General features: G+C 42.6%; 1 protein-coding gene across 1 annotated transcript; it reads left to right on the plus strand.

Annotated features, from left to right (window-relative positions):
- Nucleotides 1-1,840: 1,840 nt before the first annotated feature.
- Nucleotides 1,841-22,056, plus strand: prkaa2 (protein kinase, AMP-activated, alpha 2 catalytic subunit). The gene is made up of 9 exons (XM_023794489.2): nt 1,841-2,118; nt 8,254-8,395; nt 10,493-10,586; nt 10,882-11,026; nt 13,258-13,345; nt 13,705-13,929; nt 15,720-16,221; nt 16,577-16,703; nt 16,918-22,056. The coding sequence occupies exons 1-9, from the start codon at nt 1,854-1,856 to the stop codon at nt 17,157-17,159; spliced, it is 1,830 nt and encodes a 609-aa protein (XP_023650257.2). The 5' UTR covers nt 1,841-1,853; the 3' UTR covers nt 17,160-22,056.
- Nucleotides 22,057-22,825: the final 769 nt, after the last annotated feature.

Genomic DNA, 22,825 nt, shown 5'->3' on the forward strand with positions numbered 1-22,825 from the left:
AAACAGTGGTACCTCAGTTCTCGAACTCATTAGAACTCGAATTTCTTAAAAGTCGAACCAACCAGTTCGATAAAAAAAATTACCTAGAGCTCGATCTGAATCTCAGAAGTCAAACTGTGAACGCCGACATAAGGTAACTTGTACGCGCGGGGAAATGAGTCACGCTGCGCGTCTCTCAGCGGAAACAAAGGGTAATGCTTCAGTCTCAGCCTCGCGTTCGCTGTGATAGCATCCTGCATGTTTACACTAACTGAATACATATATTTAGACAGTAAAAAATACATTTACACAATGATAGACAGTAACAGTAATTATTATTATATAATAAAAAACATTTAAAAATGAAGATTTCTTATTCATTATTTTAATATTAATAATAAACCATTAATACGTTTAATTATAATAATATTGTTGTGCCGAGCAGGACGGAACAGACACAAAGGCGCAGACGTCAGGGTATCGGGGAATACGGGGTTTAATTACACGTAAGGCAGGCAAAACGCAGACGGACAATACAATGACAAGACTGGGGAAACAAACTGAAACGTGGGCGAAATACAGAGGACTATAATGACAACAACCAGAAACAACTCAGGGGATTCCACTCAGGGTTAACGAGGGGGCGTGGCACATGGAAGGAGCGGACGATCGTGGCAGGACATATTGTTTGGATACATTTTTCTTACTTTACAAATTACTGTTTTGATAAATGTGCTTAGGTGTGTTTAGTACAGTATATGCTCTTCTTGTTTTATCCGGTTCATTTTGTGTTTAAATGCTAAAAAAAAACATATTTAGGTGTAATTTTTGGCGCACGGAACCAATTAATTGGTTTTCCATTATTCATATGGGGAAAATTCGATCACAACTCGAACTTTTTAGGATTCGATCCGGAGTTCTGAACGGATTAAATTCGAGTTTTGAGGTACCACTGTGTCTGTTTATTAATATTCATCTACTTTACATTCGCTTATCCTTGACTATCATGTTTTTTTTTTTTTTGTTCAGTGTGCGTGCGTGCGTGTGTGTCGGGGGGGTGGCTAATAGCAGGTGTCTGGGGTGCGGTTAACTGGGATGCCAGTCCGTCACAGTGCAAATAGGACTATACGCACATTAACATGCATTATTATAATTATTATTATCGTCGTCGTTATCATTATCATCATCAAATGCAATACAAGCTAATAGCCTATATATGACCACAGAAAAGGCAAGAAGTTAATTTAATCTAATATTACACATAGGGCTATAATATCTGCTCACGATAGCCTATTTATCATAAAGTCGGTAAAATACGAGTTACCATCACAGATTGATGGGTACATAATTATTGCACATGAATACCCACGTAGCACCGGAATATCGGGAAACTGCATGGAAACGAAATACGCGTGAAGTCACCCGCCACGAGCTCCATGCATTAGTGATGCTGGGAGTGCATCGATATCAGATAGCAGGTTTCTCCAAACAGACTGACACACGCGTCCTGTGATCATGTGAGAAGTGCTGTTTCTTTATCAAGGAACGTAAGAATTGTGGGGGGGTCCAGTTGAGGACCGGGTCAGAGAAAATTAAATAAAAATGGAAACAGACTCGAGGTCGTGTGTGTAAGGCGCGGCATTGATTAATCCTATATAATATTTTATCAAAGCACTTCTGTTGAGTCCAGCTCAGGCATATTAACAAACATATTAAAAATCAGTGCGGTATTAAATTGTGCGCTGATTGATCATCAGTACAAGCAGAAGTACTAAGTTAAATTTATTTTTATATAGCGCCTTTCATAACACAGCCGCACCATGGTGCAAGAATGTGTGGCGACCCATTACTACATCGTGTATACGAAATGATGCATGACACGGAGAAATGTGGCGAGAGAACGTAAAGATGCCAGGACCGGGAGCAGCAAACGGACAGGAGCGTTTACGGGTGTGAGACAAACGCCGCACCGCGCCGCGCCGCACTCGGACCCGCCTCCCCGGGCACTCTGGGTAAAGCCGCGCCGGGCTGTCCCAAACGCTAAAATGGCTGAGAAGCAGAAATACGAAGGTAGGGTCAAAATAGGGCACTACATCCTGGGAGACACGCTCGGAGTCGGCACCTTCGGAAAAGTCAAGAGTTAAGTCATATCCTTTTTTAAATTCGCATGTTAACTAAATGTTGTAACGGATTGCAGGGGAAACCCTGCAGGTGTATGCCTGTATTTTTAAAACCCGATAGTGTAAAAGTTGCCGGTAGGAAGCGTACGCCGTTTGCGCAGTGTGGGGCGCTCCGGCCGCGGGTAGCGGGGAAAACTGCGTAAAGCGTATCTGAGAATGGGGAGGGTTATAAATGTAAATTCACATCGCACCAAAGATTGGAGGTATTCTGTTGCACTTTTATCCTGATCTGATACATTGTATGTTGAAAGCACGTTTGCGCGAAATAATTTTTTTATTATCGTGTATTCCTTAAATACCCGGCAGTTTGTCATCGCGTCCATTAATATAAACTGGAGCCCTTCAGGTGCAAATTATAAAATAACAGGAACATGTTACTGTTACTATGTAATCGTATTATATTTTACTGTTAAAAGCGGCATCCGACGCCCAAAAGGATTTCCGTGTCGTTTCGCTTACGGGCGCGGTCGATTAAAACGTTACTGATTTGCTTTAGTTTGACCTTGTAGCGTCAGTGAGAGATTATTTGATGTTTTTCATGTTGTTGTTGTTGTTTGTTTAGGAAACTGGAGATATCATAATCTATTTCGCATGTGTGTTTGTTTTCGGCAAGCGGATAAATGAATGCACTGTAGCCCCCACCCCCCTATACCGTAGTATTACTGATGTATCCTCATTTAAGTTTCCCATCACGTCACGATTGGTATTGTGCACACCCAGATTAACGTTGTTTTATAGTCATAAAACTGCTGCTTATACGATAGTTTAGCGGTTAAAATGGTGACACTTGACACTAAGGAGAGCTTCTTCAAATATAAATTTCACGGGATTTAATACATTGTAAGTTTTAGGTATTGTTCTAATATGCTGTAACATTACATGAAAACAAAGATCACAACAGTTATGCAATTACCCAGTATACCTTAAGTGTTGACTCTTTCACGCATTCTCCACTATAGTGTTTGAAATAGCAGAGAACAGTAGGACCTTAATGATTAGTAAATAGTGACATTCAGGTAGCATTTTTATTTTGGGACACATTCCTTCTCAGAATCACAGAACATTACAGGTTTTTCCCAGAAGGCCGGTGTGAAGGAATCGTCATTTATCATTAATTTAGGATTTTTAGCATTTTGCTTGCATGTTCCTCTGTCTGATTTAAGAGACTAATTAAAACAGTGTACACAAGATACAGGCATAATTGCTGTTGTTTCTATAGTCCTTAATATTATGTGGTAATCTTATACGGGATGTTGTGTTATGCATAAATTGTTTAGGAACAGGAGAATCTGAGTGGGGGGTTTCTGGCACTCCCCTCCTCTCTAAACACAGTTATAGTTAGCCTGAAAGTTATCTTGGGAAGCACAGAGTGAGGTGTACACTCAGAAAGGGCATCCGCCCTGCAGCGATGAGCACTGGCCCACCGGGCGGGGGTCTGAGAGGGCGGCTCACTCTGGCATCAGAGCTGTGAGAATAAGCCAGATTAACTGAGCCATCCTTTAAAGGCACAGAACCCTTTTCCCTCCATTAATAGCATTACTTCTATATACGGATCTTGCTAGAATTTTACTCGCATAATCTTAAATTCCAAAGTTAATCCCAGAGGGTACAGGTAAAATGCTTGGTGAACCGGCGGTTTGGACTACAGTCATGCAGCTTCAGGATGTAGTCCATTTCTGGTGCTGAAAGAGAGTTCGTTCCATTTTCTTTCTGGTTGTAGTCTATGTTTTTAAAATAGCTTCCAACTGCTAACTTCCAATAATTAGGTTCCTCTTTCGCATTGAGGACGTTACCCAGAAGACACAATTATGTCCCTCCTATAGGTCTCTGTGAAGCAACTGTTAAATGATCAGGGACTGGTTTCTCCAAACCTTCTTAACGCTACGTCCTTCGTAAGTTCTACCTTAAGGTGTCTGTTAACGCTCCAAGGTGTTTCCTGAAATATTCTTAGTTAAGTATATCTTCCGTAAGATACTCTTTCTTAAGGTTGGTCTCAGCCTCTTACTTGGCTCTTATACTGTCGGCTCATACTGCTCATTTAAAATAAGACTACAATCGCTAAGGGTACAGATTCATAACCAAATATCTAATTAAAAAATAACTGATCCATATCATAAAATAATTTTGTCTGATATATGACTGCAGTCTTCGTTAGGTTTCGTCCTTGCGCAGTGAATCGGCCTCAGTTACGCGGATTTATAATGAAAGATAAGGATCACGGCGTTAATTATGTATTTATTAATTGGGGGGGGTTCTGTCGATGTTGGGGTGGACACGCGTTACCCCAATTTTCTTCGCCGTTGGAATGCACACACCTCTGCAAATGTGCCAAAGTCACACTAGGCCGATATCAAAACTTTGGTTCATTAGGTATTTCGTTACGACGTATTTCGTTAAGATTCGACACTGCAGGTTCATTTACATGTTAGTCTAATGTATTTTCCACAACACGCGCCATGGAATAGTGCTTAATTGTCAATACTTAAGCACATCGGATATTTTCTTATGTTTAAACAGTAGCGCAACTTTTCTTTCGGCTGTTGTGCCATTGTTCGTCTCGATATCAATGACATGCACACATATTGGTTCAAGCAGGTGTTTTATAGAACAGATAAAAATAAAATGGTTGGGAGACTGCTTCGTGCAGTCAGTCGGCGAAAATCATATTTACGATTAGATGATTCAAGTTGTTAACGTTGTATTTTATTTTTAGGTTCTCCCAAGTTCTGATTACTGCAATATTTTGAAGCATTTCTGCAATATTATATTTATAAAGAACACCACTTTCTCTCATGCGGCAGTCAAGCAATTGCTGCATGGAGGGAATAATCAATTCTCGAGTCATCGATATCAACCAATCAGGTGTTCTAGCCCCAATTAAGGTCGCACTTAAGAGCCTCCCTTAAGCAACCTCTTAAGAGACTGTTCGGGTAACATACGTAGGAAAACAAATACCTTTCGGTAAGACGCTAAGAGTGACTTATCAAGAAACTGAGCCAAGACGTATTAATCAATTGCAGAACGTTCTTAGTGGGGACCTCACCGTGGTTAAAGTCCGTTTACCTTTTTCGCTGGTCTGGATAACGCTCTGTTGGACTTCATATTTGAGCAAAAGTGATGTGCTTGTGGTTTATTAGCTTGTTTTTTGGTGGAGCTATGCTGGTTTTCACCCTCTTCATGTTTAGGCGGTATTGTTTTACCCGGCTTCAGTGCAGTGGATCATGAGGGCCTCTCAATGAGGTTTCAGTCTGATTTGAAGTAGGGCTATTATGGGGGTATTAAGATTATTGTAATATATTGTGGCATCGGGCAGACCGAGGTATCGCAGCAGCAGAGAGACATGCTCTATGTTAGTAGCCCTGAAAAGGATTATATCAGACACCCAATAAATACCAAACCAATTATATGCAGGAAACACAAGGTTGTCAGACGCTGAACTATAAGATGCATACACGGTGGGAGATTTACACGAACTGAATATACGCGAGGATTGGACAGGGTACACACAAGACATGGGCAAACACACACGACAACGGGGAAATGCAACTATTAACATTAACAGCAACACAACAAGGACTACTTACAATTGACCGCGGGGCATGCGGCCCGCCGGTGCTGCATTATTGATAGATTTAATTTGCAAGTTAGTAAATATTTTTTAAATCTTTCAAAAAAATCTTACTAGTTAAGCTATAAACTTTTTTCCCCCTGGATACTCTAGTGATTTCAGTTATGTACATTGTTCTGATTTTAACAGCTAGGAATCTGAGATTTTAGGATCTGTTTACATGACTGTTGTCTGTGTAGCATTACAGATTTTCATGTTAAGGTCACTGTTCCCAAGAACGTCACCTTTGCTGCAATCTGTCTGTTATTGATCCCGGTTAAAAACACAGTCATGCTGACATAAGTTTGCTTTAAACATCAATTACAGACCAATGACTTATTTATGCTATGTCAGCAGCAGACCAATGGCAGTCTAGATCTGGGATATGATTCTTATCGAATAGGCAGATTTTATCATCAATATTAGAGGAGGACCTATCAGGGTTACTGGACATCCCACAAAATTTATTTCTGGCTACGGTGCTGTGGTCGTGACCTTCACTGACTCCAAGACACAAATGAATTACCTAGTGAGCATTAAGAAATTCTGTGAACAAGAATAATATGCGTGACATAAATAGAGATACGGTTGTTTCTGAGGAAATGGTGCTCGCTTAAGCATGATCATTGCAACAAAGAAATATGTCACTCTCATACAGTAGCAATCAGAAAACGCTTGTCCTTTTCACGTTACCATTTGTAATGATTTCATTGTCAGGACTGTGCGTAAATGCGGCAGTGGGGATTGGTGCCTAAAACGGTGGAACTGCACATGCGTAGAAAGGCTCGATAACACGTCTCGATAGGTAGCTGAACTTGACAGAAGACCGGTGTTCTGTCGATATATGCTGCCTTGTCGAAAAATGCCACCGTAGCGCTAATCGATAGCCCTAACTCTTACCCTAACCCTAACCCTAACCCCCCAAAACCCCTAAAACCCTTACCTTAACCCTAACCCTAACCACTAAAACCTTACCCTAATCCCAAGACGGTGGAATTGCACATGCGCAGAAAGGCTCGATAGCACGCCTCGATAGGTAGTATTTTTCGACAGAACACCGGCGCTTCGTTAACGGAGTCGTCGGGAGGGGGGCGGGTGGAAGCGGGTGTTCAGGACCAATCCCACAGCCCGGGGTGTTCGGCAGACTTATGGGCCATTGTTCTTGCATGCTGCAATAGCAATTAATCTGCTCCACTGACCAGCATCCCTAACAGGAGCTGACGGCAACCTCCTCAGTCTGACACTGATAACACACGTTGGCATTAGAAATTTACAACAGAGCACAGAAATTCCTCACTCTACGTCAGTTATTGGTTCGAAAAGGCACGACAAAAGCCCCTAAAAAATTGTACCAAACACCGGGTAAAAAAAAAAAAAAAATGTATTTTTTAAATTTGTAAGCTTTTATTTGATTCTGTACATTGTGATTTATTGTTATTATTATTATTATTATTTTTTTTTTTTTTTTTTTTTTTACATATTTTTAACATCGCCTGACCGACATAAGGTTGCGTGAACCGACTTAAGACGATGTGTATTTTTTGTATATTTTTAACAAAAAAAAAAAAACGATGTAAAGTGACGTTACACGAATCGACGTATGACGAGGTATTACTGTACTACCTTTGGAGTACAACAGAGATGCGTAGACATTTTCATATTTTTCAAGCTTAAATCTGCAGAAATGCTCTGTACTGTGAGCTGTAACTAAGTTCTATGTAATTCAGTGACCCCGTGTAACGTCAATGACTTAAATTGTCTTTCTCGTTTTCATAAAAGAGGATATCTTAGTAAGTTAGCTGTTATTTCTTCATATTGCCTGCATACTGACACAAAGGTCATTTTTGTTGATTTCATAGTATGGCTATTTACTACTATACTATTAGTACTATTAGTATTAATGTGCAGCCAAGACCAGTAAATAAACAATGTTATACACATAAGAAGAAGTCACTGTTAGCTTGCTAGCTCTGTGTGTGTCCATTTCCTGCAATATGCCTAATGGTATATTATCTGTATTATTTGTACTGGAGTTGATAATAGGAATTGGCATACTAATTGCTGGGGTGGGGAGGGGGTTCTATATTAAGAATAATTAGTGATTACGATGATAAAACTGTATCTTTTCTCGAGATTTCGACACATGCTTAGTAAATACTCTCTAAACACCCCACACCAACAGTCTGACATGCAGTGGCTTCTGTCTGTGATCTCTGTGAGAAGACATTCGCAACTTCGCTTGGTGGTTGATGACTATACTACTGACTGTATATTGTGCTGTATACTGTACAGAGGTTTACTATTTTAGTTTTATTGTATTTATCTTATGTCTTATGTTTATACTTTTTATATATATATAAGCCACTGCATGTCAGACTGTATACTGTGTGTATATATTACGAAGACGGGAGAGGAACAGCATTTCGATTCCCTTGTATGTTATGAACAAATAGGGAATTGACAGTAACAGTCTGTATATCCCATCAGTCGGAGAGCACCAGCTCACAGGACACAAGGTCGCAGTGAAAATCCTCAACCGGCAGAAGATCCGCAGCCTCGATGTGGTCGGAAAGATCAAGCGGGAGATTCAGAACCTCAAGCTGTTCCGGCACCCACACATCATCAAGCTGTGAGTATGCTGTGGTGTTGTCCCTTTACTGGGAGCCCAGTGGAAACATCTGGAGCGCAGTTATGCCCAGAGGAAGGAGGAAGTGGGATATTATATCAGTCACTCAGAGACGCAAGTGTTCAGCCAGCTGTGCTCCTGTACTGAGGGGTTTGTGGACTTTCACCCCACAGCTGGATTAGAAGAATCCAGCTTGTCCAGCCCACCCTGGATCTTGCTGCTAATTACATTTGATGTTACAGTATGGAGTGATTTAATAGCAGTGCCAGTGTTACTGCCTGTCGTCTGTTTCTGTATGAGCTTCCAGTCAGTAGGAAAGATTTATACAATAAAATATGTGAAACCTATGATAAGACTAAGATTTGATAGCACATAATGGTGTACACCCACAGAACCATCAATACAAGCACCTACAAGTAAATTGTAAATAAACAAGCGAATAATTGGACTACAGAGAAGTATATTTCATGTCCAAACAGGAGTTAACCCAAAACATTAGTAGCATTTTACAATTATAAGTATATTAGTGTCAGCAGGAAGGCTCCAGTCAAAGTCGATATGGGTGCTTTTGGCTGTTATGAAGATTATTTTATGTCGGAAAGTCTGCCTGCATCCTGTGTAAAAATCAGTTCAGGTAACAAAGCCCCAGTGATGACTGTTTCCTTAGAGGTTAATGCTGTGCTGTTATTTTTAGGACTTGAGCTGCACTGGTCAGTATGAAGCACCAGAGACCTCAGCACCCCACCGACGCTGTGAGGCAGACTCTGAAATAACTTATTTATCTCTCACAGTAGCAGCCCAGACATCTTCTATTCAATTTAGCAAAATATCCGCTGCAATCGTGGCAAAACTGTGAGGTTTGCTTTTCTCTGCAGCGCTATTGGCAAGCTGTTCTCCCTGATATCTCATTTGTCACCGTGACTGAGGAAGATTAAGGAAAATGGGATGTACTGTTTTAGAGACTGTAGTGAAAACCATGGTTAAACTCTTCCTCCGCTTTTGTAAACACGTCTGAAGGTCTTTCACCACGTATCTTTCAAGCTGTCTGCCTTGATTAGAGTCAAAACATCATGCTGAACATCAAATGCGGAAACATTATGGAGGTAAATATTGACTTCAGCTTGTATTGAATGTAGAAAATATGTTATTGACACGCAGCTACGTGTAGAAAAATTGTTATGGGATGCAATGCAGGGCTGAGATGATGCTGTCCTGCCAGCAAGAGCCATCTAACAAAATTCAGTATGTACAGTCGGTATATGACGGAGGCTGTAGGTAAGCTGTCCCACAGTGACATCCCAGACATGTTAATAGAGGATATGAGCCAGTTTACACAGGGTTATTTGTGGTACAGTGTTACTCCTGTGTACTGCTTTTGGTTCTATGACGATCAGGCAAACTGCAAAGATATTCAACCACAATGTTAATGTAAGCATGCTTAAAGCTACAGTGCCTGGTGTATGCATCTCAGATGGATTTCTGTATATACTACAGTGATACTTCATTTGTTTATCCTTCATCTCAGTAAAGGACTGGTATATTATCTGTATTATTTGTACTGGAATTGATCATAGGAATTGGCATATTAATTGCTGGGGGGGGGGGGGGTTCTATATTAAGAATAATTAGTAATTACGATGATAAAACTGTATCTTTTCTCAAGATTTTGATACATGCTTAGTAAATACTCTCTAAACACCACACACCAACAGTCTGACATGCAGTGGCTTCTGTCTGCTCTGCTGGACAAGCATAAAGTCTCCCCTGGTTTTCATCATTCATCAGAGGTGTTTTCTGAGTGTATAATTTCCCAGACCCCTCCCCCCATTAAGAATATTATAATGAAAATTTTTTATATTTAAAAATGTACTAAAACCATCATCATTGTATGTAGCAGTGATCACTGCTTTTCAATGTAATTTTTGATTTAATTATGGCCAATATATTAAAATGAGGTAACGCATTATAAAGTAGCTGTATATGGTTAGAACTATAATTTGCCCATTGTTTTTTTTTTACCGTTTTTTATGTTGGAATAGTAGTTTGTAATTAATTTTTCACATGGTCATGTGACTAACACAGACCGCCTTTCTGTTTCAGGTACCAGGTGATCAGCACACCTACAGACTTCTTCATGGTGATGGAGTACGTATCAGGAGGAGAGCTCTTTGACTATATCTGTAAGCATGGAAAGGTAAGATCAGGGAATCTTCTAGCTTATGTTCGAGACTGTAGTTGGTATATTAGTTTACCACTGTACCGGTGAATGTCGACGTGTTTGGCCATATCGGCACTGGCCCTTGGGAAACCTGATCTGAAAAAGTTAGTGAGGGCTGGACTTCATGAGTAATACGGACCAAACCTCCCTGACATCAGGCGATAAATTATTACGGGATTTTGGGGAATGCAACTGGACACCTCACTGAATGTCCTGTGGTCCACCGTGTTCCGGTAGCATTCTGTGGTCACGGCTGTGCTGCTTGTTGCAGGTGGAGGACACAGAGGCAAGGCGCCTCTTCCAGCAGATCATCTCCGCCGTGGATTACTGCCACCGCCACATGGTCGTCCACCGTGACCTGAAACCTGAGAACGTGCTACTGGATGGCAGCATGAATGCCAAGATCGCCGACTTTGGTAGGCCGTCGTGTCTAGCTGAGGGGCAAGGCCAACTGCTGGGTTGCTGGGTACATCAGCTTCGTTCTTGTTTGGTGGTGGTGGTGGTGGGGGGAGGGTGGAGGGTAGCTGCAACTTAATAGGTTTGGGGGGGGCCGCTAGCTGCCATTTGTCACCCCAGGCCATTTCTGGATAGTGCAGGACATGTGGGCTGAATTTGGCATCTAGTGTTGAGGGGATTATGAGTCAGATCAGCCGTTTGAATTGATCTTCAATGCAGGTACTGCTAAAGGTTAGAAAGGCCAACTTATTGGACGTAATAGAGAGGGAGAATTTCCAGTGTGCATTAATCATGACACCCTGATGAGTTTATTTAATTGTATTAATGAAGCCAATTTACCAAGTCTTTGCTTACAGGAATATAAAGAGAAAGTAAATAGTTATTGGTAAGCATTTTTTCTTTTAATATGCATAATCATAAAAGCTGATAGCCTGCATTTCATTATTTTTCCATCAATCCATATTCCAAACACTTGCCTGGCCACATGAAGCCAATCCCAGTCCGTCACAGGGCACGAAGCAGGGGACACTCTGGACAGGATGCCAGTCCGTCACAGGACACATGGGAGGGGACACCCTGGCCAGGATGCCAGTCCATCACAGGGCATATACACACTCACATGCTATGATCAATTTTTAGATGTCTTTGGTCTACACGAAGAAACCTGCACAAAAAGTGTAAACTCCACACACAGAATGGCGGTGGGATTTGAACCCCAAGCCTGGAAGTGTTTCCCAACCTGCAGGGAAAAACTTGGGGGTTGTTGATGGGATTGACACTCCAGCGACCCTAAAAACTTCACTTGGATCTAAAACAGCAGAAGGGACTCTTTTCTGCTCCACGGGAGTAGCTCCTCTGCAGCCACCCACAGGAAGGCTGCACATATCAGGAAGGGGGTGAGGAAAAGCCCTCAGGAGCCTCATCCCCAGACGATTGTAAAGCTCTGGAGTGCCAGTGGGGTCAGGCCTGTTGGCAATCAGCACTGGTGGGTAGTGTGGTGCTGAGCCATCCCCTAATGTATCGCAACACTCTCTTTTAAACTCTGCATTTCACTGATGGCACTTTGTGGTACACAGACCAGGGAGTGGCCAGATCTCTGTAGGTGGGTATAGCTATTATTGATGTGGTAGCTCCGATGGCTGCCATACTGAGGGAGTGGCTGTTGCTGTGGTAGTTTGGCTGCTTCTGATGATGTCTGATGTTACTCCTTTCAACAAGCATGTTATGAGACTCTGATTAAGGCACTCTTTGGGTGTCTTGTCTGTTGTCTCAGTGTATGCTCCGACTATGTCTAGTGATCTCTCTTGGTGGTTGATGACTGTACTACTGACTGTATATTGTGCTGTATTCTGTACAGAGATTTTGATTTGATGGGTCCCCACGAGGTCACACTCCTCAGGTCATGGGTGACTTCAATAGACCATTGGCACTGACAGGACTGCCAATGAGGAATATGTCAGTACCACTGGTCTAGCAACTGTGATGAAACTGGCTTTATGTTCCTGTTGCAGTCAGGGCAGGTGATGGAGCATCTTTTATGGAGGATACTTGCAGTTGTCACTTGCTGGGCCAGCTACTTTGAGCAGTTTAAAGCTGATCTACTGGCTAGGATGTTGGACATCTCTCGGTCCACAGTTCTTGAGGCTGATCCTCCACTTAGCTGTGAATCAGTCAATCTCACCGAGATTTCATGGGTGGTGAACCAGCTGGGAGTAGTGGAGGTCACAGGGATCTATGGTATCTTGAGTGAGTTATGGCAGAATGGCCATGTGGCACGTTTCCCTGAGGGTGATCCGGCTCGCAGGATCCTCAACACTGAGGTCCAAAGTGGCTGGACCAGGCCGAAGGGACCCTTGCATAACCCCTGGCTGTGGCAGATAGATTATCACTTCCGGAGGGTGGGACTGGACCGTGTGTCGGCCTGGGGTGTCGGCAACTGGGATCCTAAGTTGTTTCATCGTGCGGTGGGTGCGCCAACGTGCTGCACCAGTGCATGCTCCCTGACCTGACCTCACCCGGAGATGTAAAGTGATGGTGCTTCCTACTGTGTACGTGTCATAGTAAGAAATCTACCAAGGCTCCATATTCTCCATGCACTGCATTTTAACAACTTAATTCTTAATATTATTCATACCATTACCCCTGCGCACTATACGGAAGAGTATGGTGATGTGCTACATTCTTCTTTCAGGGCTCTCCAATATGATGTCTGATGGAGAGTTCCTCAGAACGAGCTGTGGATCCCCCAACTATGCAGCTCCTGAGGTCATCTCTGGCAGGTCCGACTAATCCCTCTCTCATCACCCTGTCCATCCCCCTGGAACGGGTCCTACGCCTATCTGTTGACATAATTTTGTACTTGTGTTATTGTACTGTATTATGTACCTTCCAGATATAGATGTTATGTGAACACTAACCAGACCACGTGTGAAACCTGAACTCTCTTCTTTTGTAATGGTAAATGATGTGACTATTTCACTTTAATATATAAATCTGGGCCCTTTCCAGCACAGATGTGCTAATATGCTGAGGAATGTGCAATCGAAATACATTTAGATTAGATACAGAGGCGGTAGCAGTGCAGTTAGTGTTTGCTGGGTGACGTTTGTAGGTGAAGGTAACGTGATGTTCTTCCCAGGCTGTATGCAGGCCCTGAGGTGGATATCTGGAGCTGTGGGGTGATCCTGTACGCCCTGCTATGTGGGACCCTGCCCTTTGACGACGAGCACGTGCCAACCTTGTTTAAGAAGATTCGAGGAGGGGTTTTCTACATGCCTGAGTACCTCAACCGCTCTGTGGCCAGCCTGCTGATGCTGATGCTGCAGGTGGATCCTCTGAAGAGAGCCACCATAAAAGACATCAGGTTTGCATTGTCACCGGCGTGCTGAAGGGCACAGGAACGCAAGGAAAACCGTACGGAGAGTGCTGGGGCCGCCATATTGCATTGCTAAGGTTCAGTGTTCTTCGGTAGCAGAACTGAGCAAATATAGGATTGCAGGAAATATAAAACTCATATTTATTATTTTCCCTATTAATTTTCATAGCTCCCCTGCAGTGGGTCGCACTACCTAACCATACGTTCGATTGTCAGTTTGGCTGCAAAGTGTACGTGACACTAGCTAGTTTTAAATTAACCCCGCATTTTGTCAGTTGCACTACTGCTACTTAAGTTACAATGTAGTTAGTAGCTACTAAAAAAAATATTATTGCACTGTGATGTTTTCACCATGGACAACCAATCGATATCACTGTCTGATATTACCAGAGCCAACTCGCTGTTCCACATGTTTGTTGAGTTACACATAGCTACTGATGTATTTTCTCTGTATTTGTGAAACGTATTTCAGCCACATGTGTATTGGAAACCCGTGATGTGCCACCACCATGCCGTGGTGCAGTGTAAGATGTGTGTGTGTTAGGTAGCTTGCTAGTTATGGTTCAGCAGTGCACAAAACGTTTGGTTTGGGCTCGTATCACATTTTTGTTTTGGATTGGCAAAGAAAAAGGAAACAAATTTAAACTTTGTTTTCCAGTTAATACGTAAAGATCTTAAGGAAAACTCAAAGCAAGAAACTCTTAACATGCCCTGTTCACGTGAACACGATTGCTTTGTCTGTATCTTTTCACTGCAACTCTGCATCATACACATGCAATAATATTTTTTCCGGTCTTATTCACTTATTTTTTCCTCATACTTTCATCAGAGCCAAACTTGATTTCTCTAGATCACGAAATAAAAGTTATCTCAGGAAAACAAAAAAGTTGTAATTAGGCACACAAACAGCATTTTTCAGGAGAAAGAGGGAAGCAGATTCCACAAAAAATGCCATGGCCAATGCTATTGAATCCATGCATTTTTTTTATTGCATTCTCACAAAAAAACTAAACGTCTCCCTTGTGCTATACATAGGGGGGGAACTTCAACTTTTAAAAAGCGACAGCAGCAGTGAAACTGTATTTCACACTATCATGGTTGAACTTTGCAGTTACAAACTGCAGAAAGGGATCCTCATGGTTCATGGATCAATTATGGTCCGTTTCACTGCTAGTATGTTTAGCAAATTAGTAATTTTGTTGTAATAAAGTTTATTAGACATTTATTAAGACATTTATTTGTATTCCTTGAGCTCAAGCATCTTATGTAGCAGAACAGATGCCAAGCACCTACAATAGGGTTAACTCGGACCAAAAGGCAGGGCAACAAATATTTCTAGCTTGCCAATGATGTTAACTGACTAGACTGTGGGTTGACAGCAAGCCTGTGACCTTGTTTTATCCTAAATCAGTGAATAAGGTAACAAGTTATTAAAATTATTTCTTATAACGGTGTAATGGTTCCATTTTCACCACTTTTTTTTTCTTCTTTTTTTAACAATGGACTTTACACCTAATGATAAAGATGTGTATAGTTTACGTTTGAACTTAATGTTACTTTGAAACTCCTTGTGTGGTGTAAACTCGAACGTAGGTGCAGTTTACGTCCACCGTATGCTACGATCGAACTTGTGCTTAACTGGTACAACCCACTGCATGTTATATAACCCATCTTTGCTTGAACTTCTTCAAGGGACTTTCAGGTCTCGCATTTTCCACGCAGATGGGCGACAGCATTATTAGCCAGTGTAACGTCGTGGTTTGGTTTACGATTTCCAGGGAGCACGAGTGGTTCAAACAGGATCTGCCTGGCTACCTGTTCCCCGAGGACCCTTCTTACGATGCCAACGTGATCGACGAGGAGGCGGTGCGGGAGGTCTGCGAGAAGTTTGAGAGCACCGAGTCCGAGGTGATGAGTAGCCTGTACAGCGGCGACCCACAGGACCAGCTGTCTGTGGCGTACCACCTGATCATCGACAACCGGCGCATCATGAACCAGGCCAGCGAGTTCTACCTGGCCTCCAGCCCGCCGACCGGCTCTTTCATGGAGGAAGGCATGCCTCTGCCCCCAGGGGTCAAGCCCCATCCTGAGCGCATGCCGCCACTGCTGGCAGACAGTCCCAAGGCCCGCTGCCCTCTGGACGCCCTGAACACCACGAAGCCCAAGCCGCTGGCCGTGAAGAAGGCCAAGTGGCACCTGGGCATCCGCAGCCAGAGCAAACCCTACGACATCATGGCGGAGGTGTACCGGGCCATGAAGCAGCTCGAGTACGACTGGAAGGTACAACCTGCTCATCCCAGAGCCACAGTCAGGAGTTGGTGCACGATGGTCCATTTCACCCCCGTCTACTAACATACATCTGAAAGTTACTTGAGCAATGGTCAGACAGCTTCAGGATCTTAGGAACTAGGCCTGTACCCAGTAAGAAGAGGAATGAATACTTTGTCTGTTCCTTTTTCCAGTATCAATATATTAAAGAAATTAAATGTCCTTTTACAGCAGAAAACAAAGATGGTGGTATAAGCGTGTGCATTCGTATGTGGATTACTTACAGTTAGGTACAGAAATAACATAATAGAATTGCTCAAGGTAAAGGTCTCACAGGGTTTGTGTCATGGGCTGCTTTGTTGGACAGGTAGTCAATCCCTATCACCTGCGGGTGCGACGGAAGAACCCAGTCACAGGGAACCTGGTGAAGATGAGTCTACAGCTCTACCAAGTGGACAATCGCAGCTATTTGCTGGACTTTAAGAGCATTGATGGTGAGTCATACTGAATAAACCTTCTCTGTGTCCCCTGAAGCCACCCACTCCCCGTGTCCCCACCCCTTCTTGACTCACAAGAACTAAACGCCCTTAGTGCCGGACATCTTGGTCTCTCCAGCCTGACTTGAGGGCAGCATAGCAGCAGGTACATGTGCTTCTTTAATGCTAGTGGTCACATCACCGCAATACAGGTGTCCCTCGATTCCCACAGACGACGTCACAGAGCAGAAGTCGGGCTCCTCCACTCCGCAGCGCTCTGGCTCAGCCGCAGGACTCCACCGGCCGCGGCTCAGCATCGACTCGGCCTCTCCTGCCGTGGAGGTGCCCCTGCTCAGCAGCTCGCTGCCAGGCTCCTTCACGGGCTGCGTGCCACTGCTCGCCCCGCGCCAGGGCAGCCACACCATGGACTTCTTTGAGATGTGCGCCAGCCTCATCACCACACTGGCACGCTGAGCTGCCCAGTCGAGCTGCCCTGCCGGCGTCCTGATTGGCCAGAGACTGCCTGGCACTAGGGGGCTATTCCTGGAGTAGTATCTGTGGTAAACCAATCAGCCGTACCCCCCACCCCCTCCGTGTTCACTGAATGCCAGCTGTAGCAATACATTGGCATATTACCCAGTGAGGTTGCAAATCTATTCATTTAGTATTTCTTGTTTCACATATATAAATATGTGTGTGTATGTATGTATGTATATTTATATTATTTACCATAGCCTCCTAACATTACTATTTAGATTTCTCACCAGAAATGAAATACACACATGAAAAAAGTTTTTATTTATTTTTAACATGTTTTATAAGTGCTTTATGTAAGTATTATACTTTCAGCTTTCAGGCTTTTATCTTGTGTTGTGCAGCAATTTGTATTTATAGCGCCTTGCCCTATATGGTCAGTAGGGAAGCCCAGTCAGCCAACACAGGCCGGCTGAGCGCTGCCGGCACCGCCCGTGTCCCATGATGCACCCCAGCTCCCACAGCTTGCCATTATCAGCAGCAGGTAAACCAGAACAGTGAGACTGGGACCTGGTAAATAACTCCTACCTTGATGAATCAGTCCAGTCTGGTTGCATGGTCAGAATCACATTTTGTCAGACGTCCCATTCGCAAATCTGTCATTTAACCGGTTGGCTTGTTTCCGGATGCTGTGACAACATCTAAAGACGCTTGGCACAAAACGTGCGGCCAGGTGCCGTGGATGCGGCCTGCAGTAATCCTGACGCTCCATATGAGCTGAGGTGGTGCAGCGGAGTAGTAAAGCGCTGGACATAAGCTGTAATCTCCAAAAGCTCTGCAGAAGTGCGACCAGCTCGGGCTGATAAGATTCAGCAGCTTTGGCTGGAGCAGATGAGCAACTAATCTCTTATACCCAGTCTCATTTAAGGTGAGGAGCGGAAAAATCCCCCGGAGAATGGCCACTCCCACCTTCCAAGCCACAGAGGCTGGGGGGGGGGGCAGAGCTGGAATGAGCTTTGGGATGGGAGGCCGTGCATTTGGCCCAGCGCTGCTAGACTGTCCCCGGACAGGCTGAGACAGACTCCTGCCAATGTAAAGACCACAGAAGTGTCTGTTAAGCCAGATAAGCAGCCTGTATCAGCAAGGCTGCACAATATGCACATTCTGTATATCAGCACATTAAAAGAAATGAGGCATAAATAAGCATATATCATCTTTTCAAGGATTTAGCTGAAGACAGGTGCTGCAAAAAGGTTGTTGTTAGTCTGTAAATAGTATTAAAACTGTCTGGTGTATTTGCTAAGATTGGGAATCGCTGTCAGCATCCGGCTGGTGTTGTGGTTTGGGGTGTTAGCAAGTAGCATTGGAAACAGCTAAGGTAACATCGCCTTCACGTTAAACCACAGAAACATCTTCGCTGTTGCCTTAACACACTTTTTTTATTTATTTTTTTTATTGAACTTCTGTGGTGGGACATATTTTATGTTAGAACTCCGTATTAGTGCAATATTTCACACGACCTCACTCTTCGGAAGTTACTGTGAATCGGGGTGAGACGCGGGTGAGCGCTCAGCAGTGGCGTTTTGGTGCCAACGTGGTTGCTGGTGCTATAACCAAACCGTAGAAATGAGGAACAGAGCAGCCCTGTGGCCAGTGAAAGGTTAATTTCTCTTCCTTCCGTCTTTGGAAAAAGCCTTGGAGTCACATCACTGGCTTTGTCTGAGAGGCAGTCAGATGGTCCCAGCTGCAAAAAAAGAGCGGGACAGGCGATCACTCATCCGTGCGTCAGTTCCTGCCGTCTCCTTTAATGGCTGCTCGCAGTACATGGCCAGACCGGTTGTCCCTGCGTGAGCTCTGTGTATTCCTCTGGTACCGCTTCATGTGTGTTTCTTGTGTATGCAGTGGTGGATTCTTGTCTTAGATCCTCGTGCACAACTGTGGCTCTTTTTAAAAACCATGTTGATTTTGTACTTGGAAGTAAAGTCTCATATTTGCCACCTACAAAGGAATGTATAAACCTCGTGAAATTGTCAGTGAAGCACGCTGTGGGTGTCTGACGGGCCGCGGATCCTCAGGGCTCTGTCTTGCGGCCTTCCTACACCATGTTCTCCAAGTCTACACTAAACGCTCCCACTGCGTCGTCTTGCTGTTTGGTTTTCCCCACTCTTCATGCAGGACCTGTGACGTACTCTGTGACTTGACCTGCTTATTGTGTCTTGTGGGTGTGTGGGAGTCTGAATGGGCTTTGTGTGTCTTGGTAAACTGTAAAAAATGCAGCCTCAGCATGCACAAAAACTGAATGAGATATCTTACTGCAGCGTGTCAGCATAAATTGTGCCACCTGCTGCTGAAAAAATGCAATTACACTCAATTACAGTACAATAACATGATTACAGGTTACAATCATTGTAGATAACACAAATGATATATAAAATGATATATAAAACAAAAAAAAAACTAACTAAATAACTGAGCTGTATGTTTGTGAACGATGTAGGGTGTTTTCTGCTAATTCACTTCCTGAAAACTATTTCTAGGTATTCTGTGAATCCTTACTTGACGTTCTGTTATCTAATTCCGTTTTTGTGATGAGGACGTTGAGGCTCTCTTATTCATAAACCGTGTCTTTGGGTCTGAGGAATGCATGCTTTAGAGTCGCACAGTGAAGACACTTGCTGTCACGTAATGTCCACTGTGCCCAGAAAACATGTTTGTATTTGATCTTCTGTGTGGATTTTAGCTGTACAATCTGCAGTGAGTACACAATAGATGGTTCTGGGGTGCATTTCCCAAAAGTTTTGTGACATTAAGTACGTTATCGTACTAAAGATCTTTAGTTGATTAGTGAGTCTTTCTCAAAACCCTTTGTAACAACTAAAGTAGTTAAGTTGACATAAATTTGTAAATTTAACAAGTGAACTGACCGAATTATTTTAATGAAGTCGTACTTCATTTCAGTTTTTGCCTGCTGTTCTGTCACAGAGAGACAAAGGTCGCCGTAAATGGATCACAGAAAAATACACACTGGAGGTCTTTTTTGGACAACGTGATAATAATAATATTTGGCCAAGGTTGCAATATAAAATTGTAATTGTAATGTAGGTTATAAAATATAGCAAAAAGGGCTCTTTGAAGTTGTTACAGCTCTATGTAAATTTAGTATTTACCAGGGTTGTGCATCATTCAGAACTAAATTGAGAATATCCCCTGAAATTTAATTCATGAATTTCTGCAGTGGGTAACTGGATGCAGAATTGCAATTTGAATTGAATGAAGTAGAATAAAAATGGAATTGAATTCACATAAATTAATATAAATTGTGTGTATGCTTTTAACAATATTTCAATGTGAATTACACAAGCATGTTAAAATACACAGCATATAATGTTGCAGTAAAAATGGTATTCAGAATGAAAGAATGCAACATTAGAAGAGCTTATAATTTAAGTAATTTTGTGTACCATCGTGAAAGAGCACTTCATACAGTAATCAAGTATCCCTATCCATCAGACAACCCACAGGTACTCACGTAAAAAGCTACTGAATACTCAAAAAAAATGCTGCCATGCATAAATGGTTAAATCTGAAAAAACAAAAAATATTTGCCCATGGAAAATGACGTAGTGGACCATCTAAACCAAATGTATATTACAATACAATAAGATAAAAGTTATATATAATTTTAAAAGTTATACATAATTAAACATTACCCACTCATACCTATATAAACTTAGTATATACATCTACCCTCTAGGAAATGTCTAATATATGATTATTTTCATTTTGCTATATTAAATCATATGTGATTTCATTGAATTTCTTTGAAGTGAAATCAATGAATTTTCTTCCTGTCATTGTCATGTCAATTCAAGTCAGGTAGGTTTATTTGTCATTTTAGCCATATACACAGTATATAGTGAAATGAAGCATTGTTTCTTCAGGGCAAAAGCGCACAAAAAAGGACAGAAACGACACAGGAGTACACAACTGCAATATACAGGACTAGACAACATACAGTGCAGTCGACAGTAGTAACTGTGCTGGTCTGAGATGGATGCTTGAATAAATAGTGTTATTACAGAAACGGTATTTATGACTTATACTGTATTTTAGCAGCAGCAAGATGCCAATAAATAGTAAATAAAGAGTAAGTAAAGAGTAGAAACAGCAGCAGCAGCACAGAGAGTGCATGCAACAACACAATTCTGTTGCCTTCACAAGTTCTCAGGGGTCCAAGATTTTCCCCCGAATGCTTCTGTGCTGCACAACATTGCAGTAATTATTGAATTATTAAAATGTTTTCTCATGTGTTTGCTGCGGAGGAGCCAGCTAAGAATTATAAATTCATTGGTTAAAGCTTTTGGGAAACATTCACATAACTCGCTTCTTTACCTACGTTGTTAGTTATCTTGTGTGTTATTTACCAAGGTCAGTCATTTTTGGGAGATGCACCCCTGACTGGTTACATGTCTGATGTGTTAATCACTGTTCCTCTCGGATTTTTGTTTTGCTTGTTCTGAATGATTCTCAGTACCAGTGTCATCTCACACCCCAGGTTTTGGACTCGAATCCTGCCTCCACTCCAAGTGTGTAGTTTGTATTGTGTTGTAAGGCTGTCCTCTCGCTGTTTGGTTAACTGGCATCTCTAAGCAGCCCATTGTGTGAGCCTTGTCTGGCATCCCATCCAGGACGCACCGTGGGCCTTATCCCCCCTCAGTCTGGTATGAAGGGTTGGAAGATGGACGGATTTTTCTTTGTACTGCACTGCATGGTGTTGCTGTTCTGATTTGCACTTTCTCCAATATTCATTGTGAAAAGACAGTCCTGTTATATTTTTGTGACATTATGAATTAAGCCAAATGCTGTTTTGGTGCAAAATTAAATGCTAATAATTATATATATGTATATATATTTGTGTGAATGTGTATATACGTGGTACTATGTTTCACCATAAGCAGTGGTTCAGGTCCAGAGAGTACAAATCCAGACCAAGATTTTTTTCTCAACCAACCAGTTGAGTATAGCGTCACAGTCAGAGTACTCAGCTGTTGGTTGAAATAAAACCCCGGTTTGGATTTGTACTTTCTTGACCTGAACTTTACACCTCTTATCATGGCACTATTGTACTACAGACCTGGGAAAACTGGTGTTATGGAATATTTCCATGTTGCCCTCGGTAGAAACTGCCATCACTGACAGGAGCTGTAACGTTTGTTACATATGGGATTGCATGGAGGCTCACTGGGTGGCACTGCTGTCTCATACTCAACCTAGAAATCACGTCTCTGTCCTTTAAGTGTCACAGGGAAAATCTGCAGACTCCACTGTCATATGAGTTTCCTGTGTCTTCCTGCGGTCTAAAGACATGCAATCAGGCTATTAGAGGTGGGATTCAAACCCACCGCCATATAGGTATGAGGCAACAATGCTCACCAGTGTCACCAAAACATGTTTTTATTTAATTCTCAAATTCATATGCAAAATATCTCCAACAGTGAGGTCAATGAACATTCCGATTGACCATTTCCAGTGAAGTTCCGCTCCACTGATGTTCCTTGTGTTACATATTCATGGCACCTGAGGAGTTTTGAGGCTGTCCGGATGTTCCTAGTAAATCCTAAAATTTTAAAGGCTTAAATTGCCTAAAGCTAACCCCATAAATTGCT

Source organism: Paramormyrops kingsleyae, chromosome 15 (assembly GCF_048594095.1).
Source record: "Paramormyrops kingsleyae isolate MSU_618 chromosome 15, PKINGS_0.4, whole genome shotgun sequence".
NCBI classification, from domain to species: Eukaryota; Metazoa; Chordata; class Actinopteri; order Osteoglossiformes; family Mormyridae; genus Paramormyrops; species Paramormyrops kingsleyae.

What these genes read in the sequence shown, in the direction of transcription:
- prkaa2 (XM_023794489.2), top strand. Translation starts at nt 1,854, where the DNA reads ATGACACGGAGAAATGTGGCGAGAGAACGTAAAGATGCCAGGACCGGG. An exon ending in CACCTTCGGAAAAGTCAAGA is followed by an intron (nt 2,119 to 8,253) that starts GTTAAGTCATAT and finishes ATATCCCATCAG; the next exon opens with TCGGAGAGCACCAGCTCACA. An exon ending in TGCCAAGATCGCCGACTTTG is followed by an intron (nt 11,027 to 13,257) that starts GTAGGCCGTCGT and finishes TTCTTCTTTCAG; the next exon opens with GGCTCTCCAATATGATGTCT.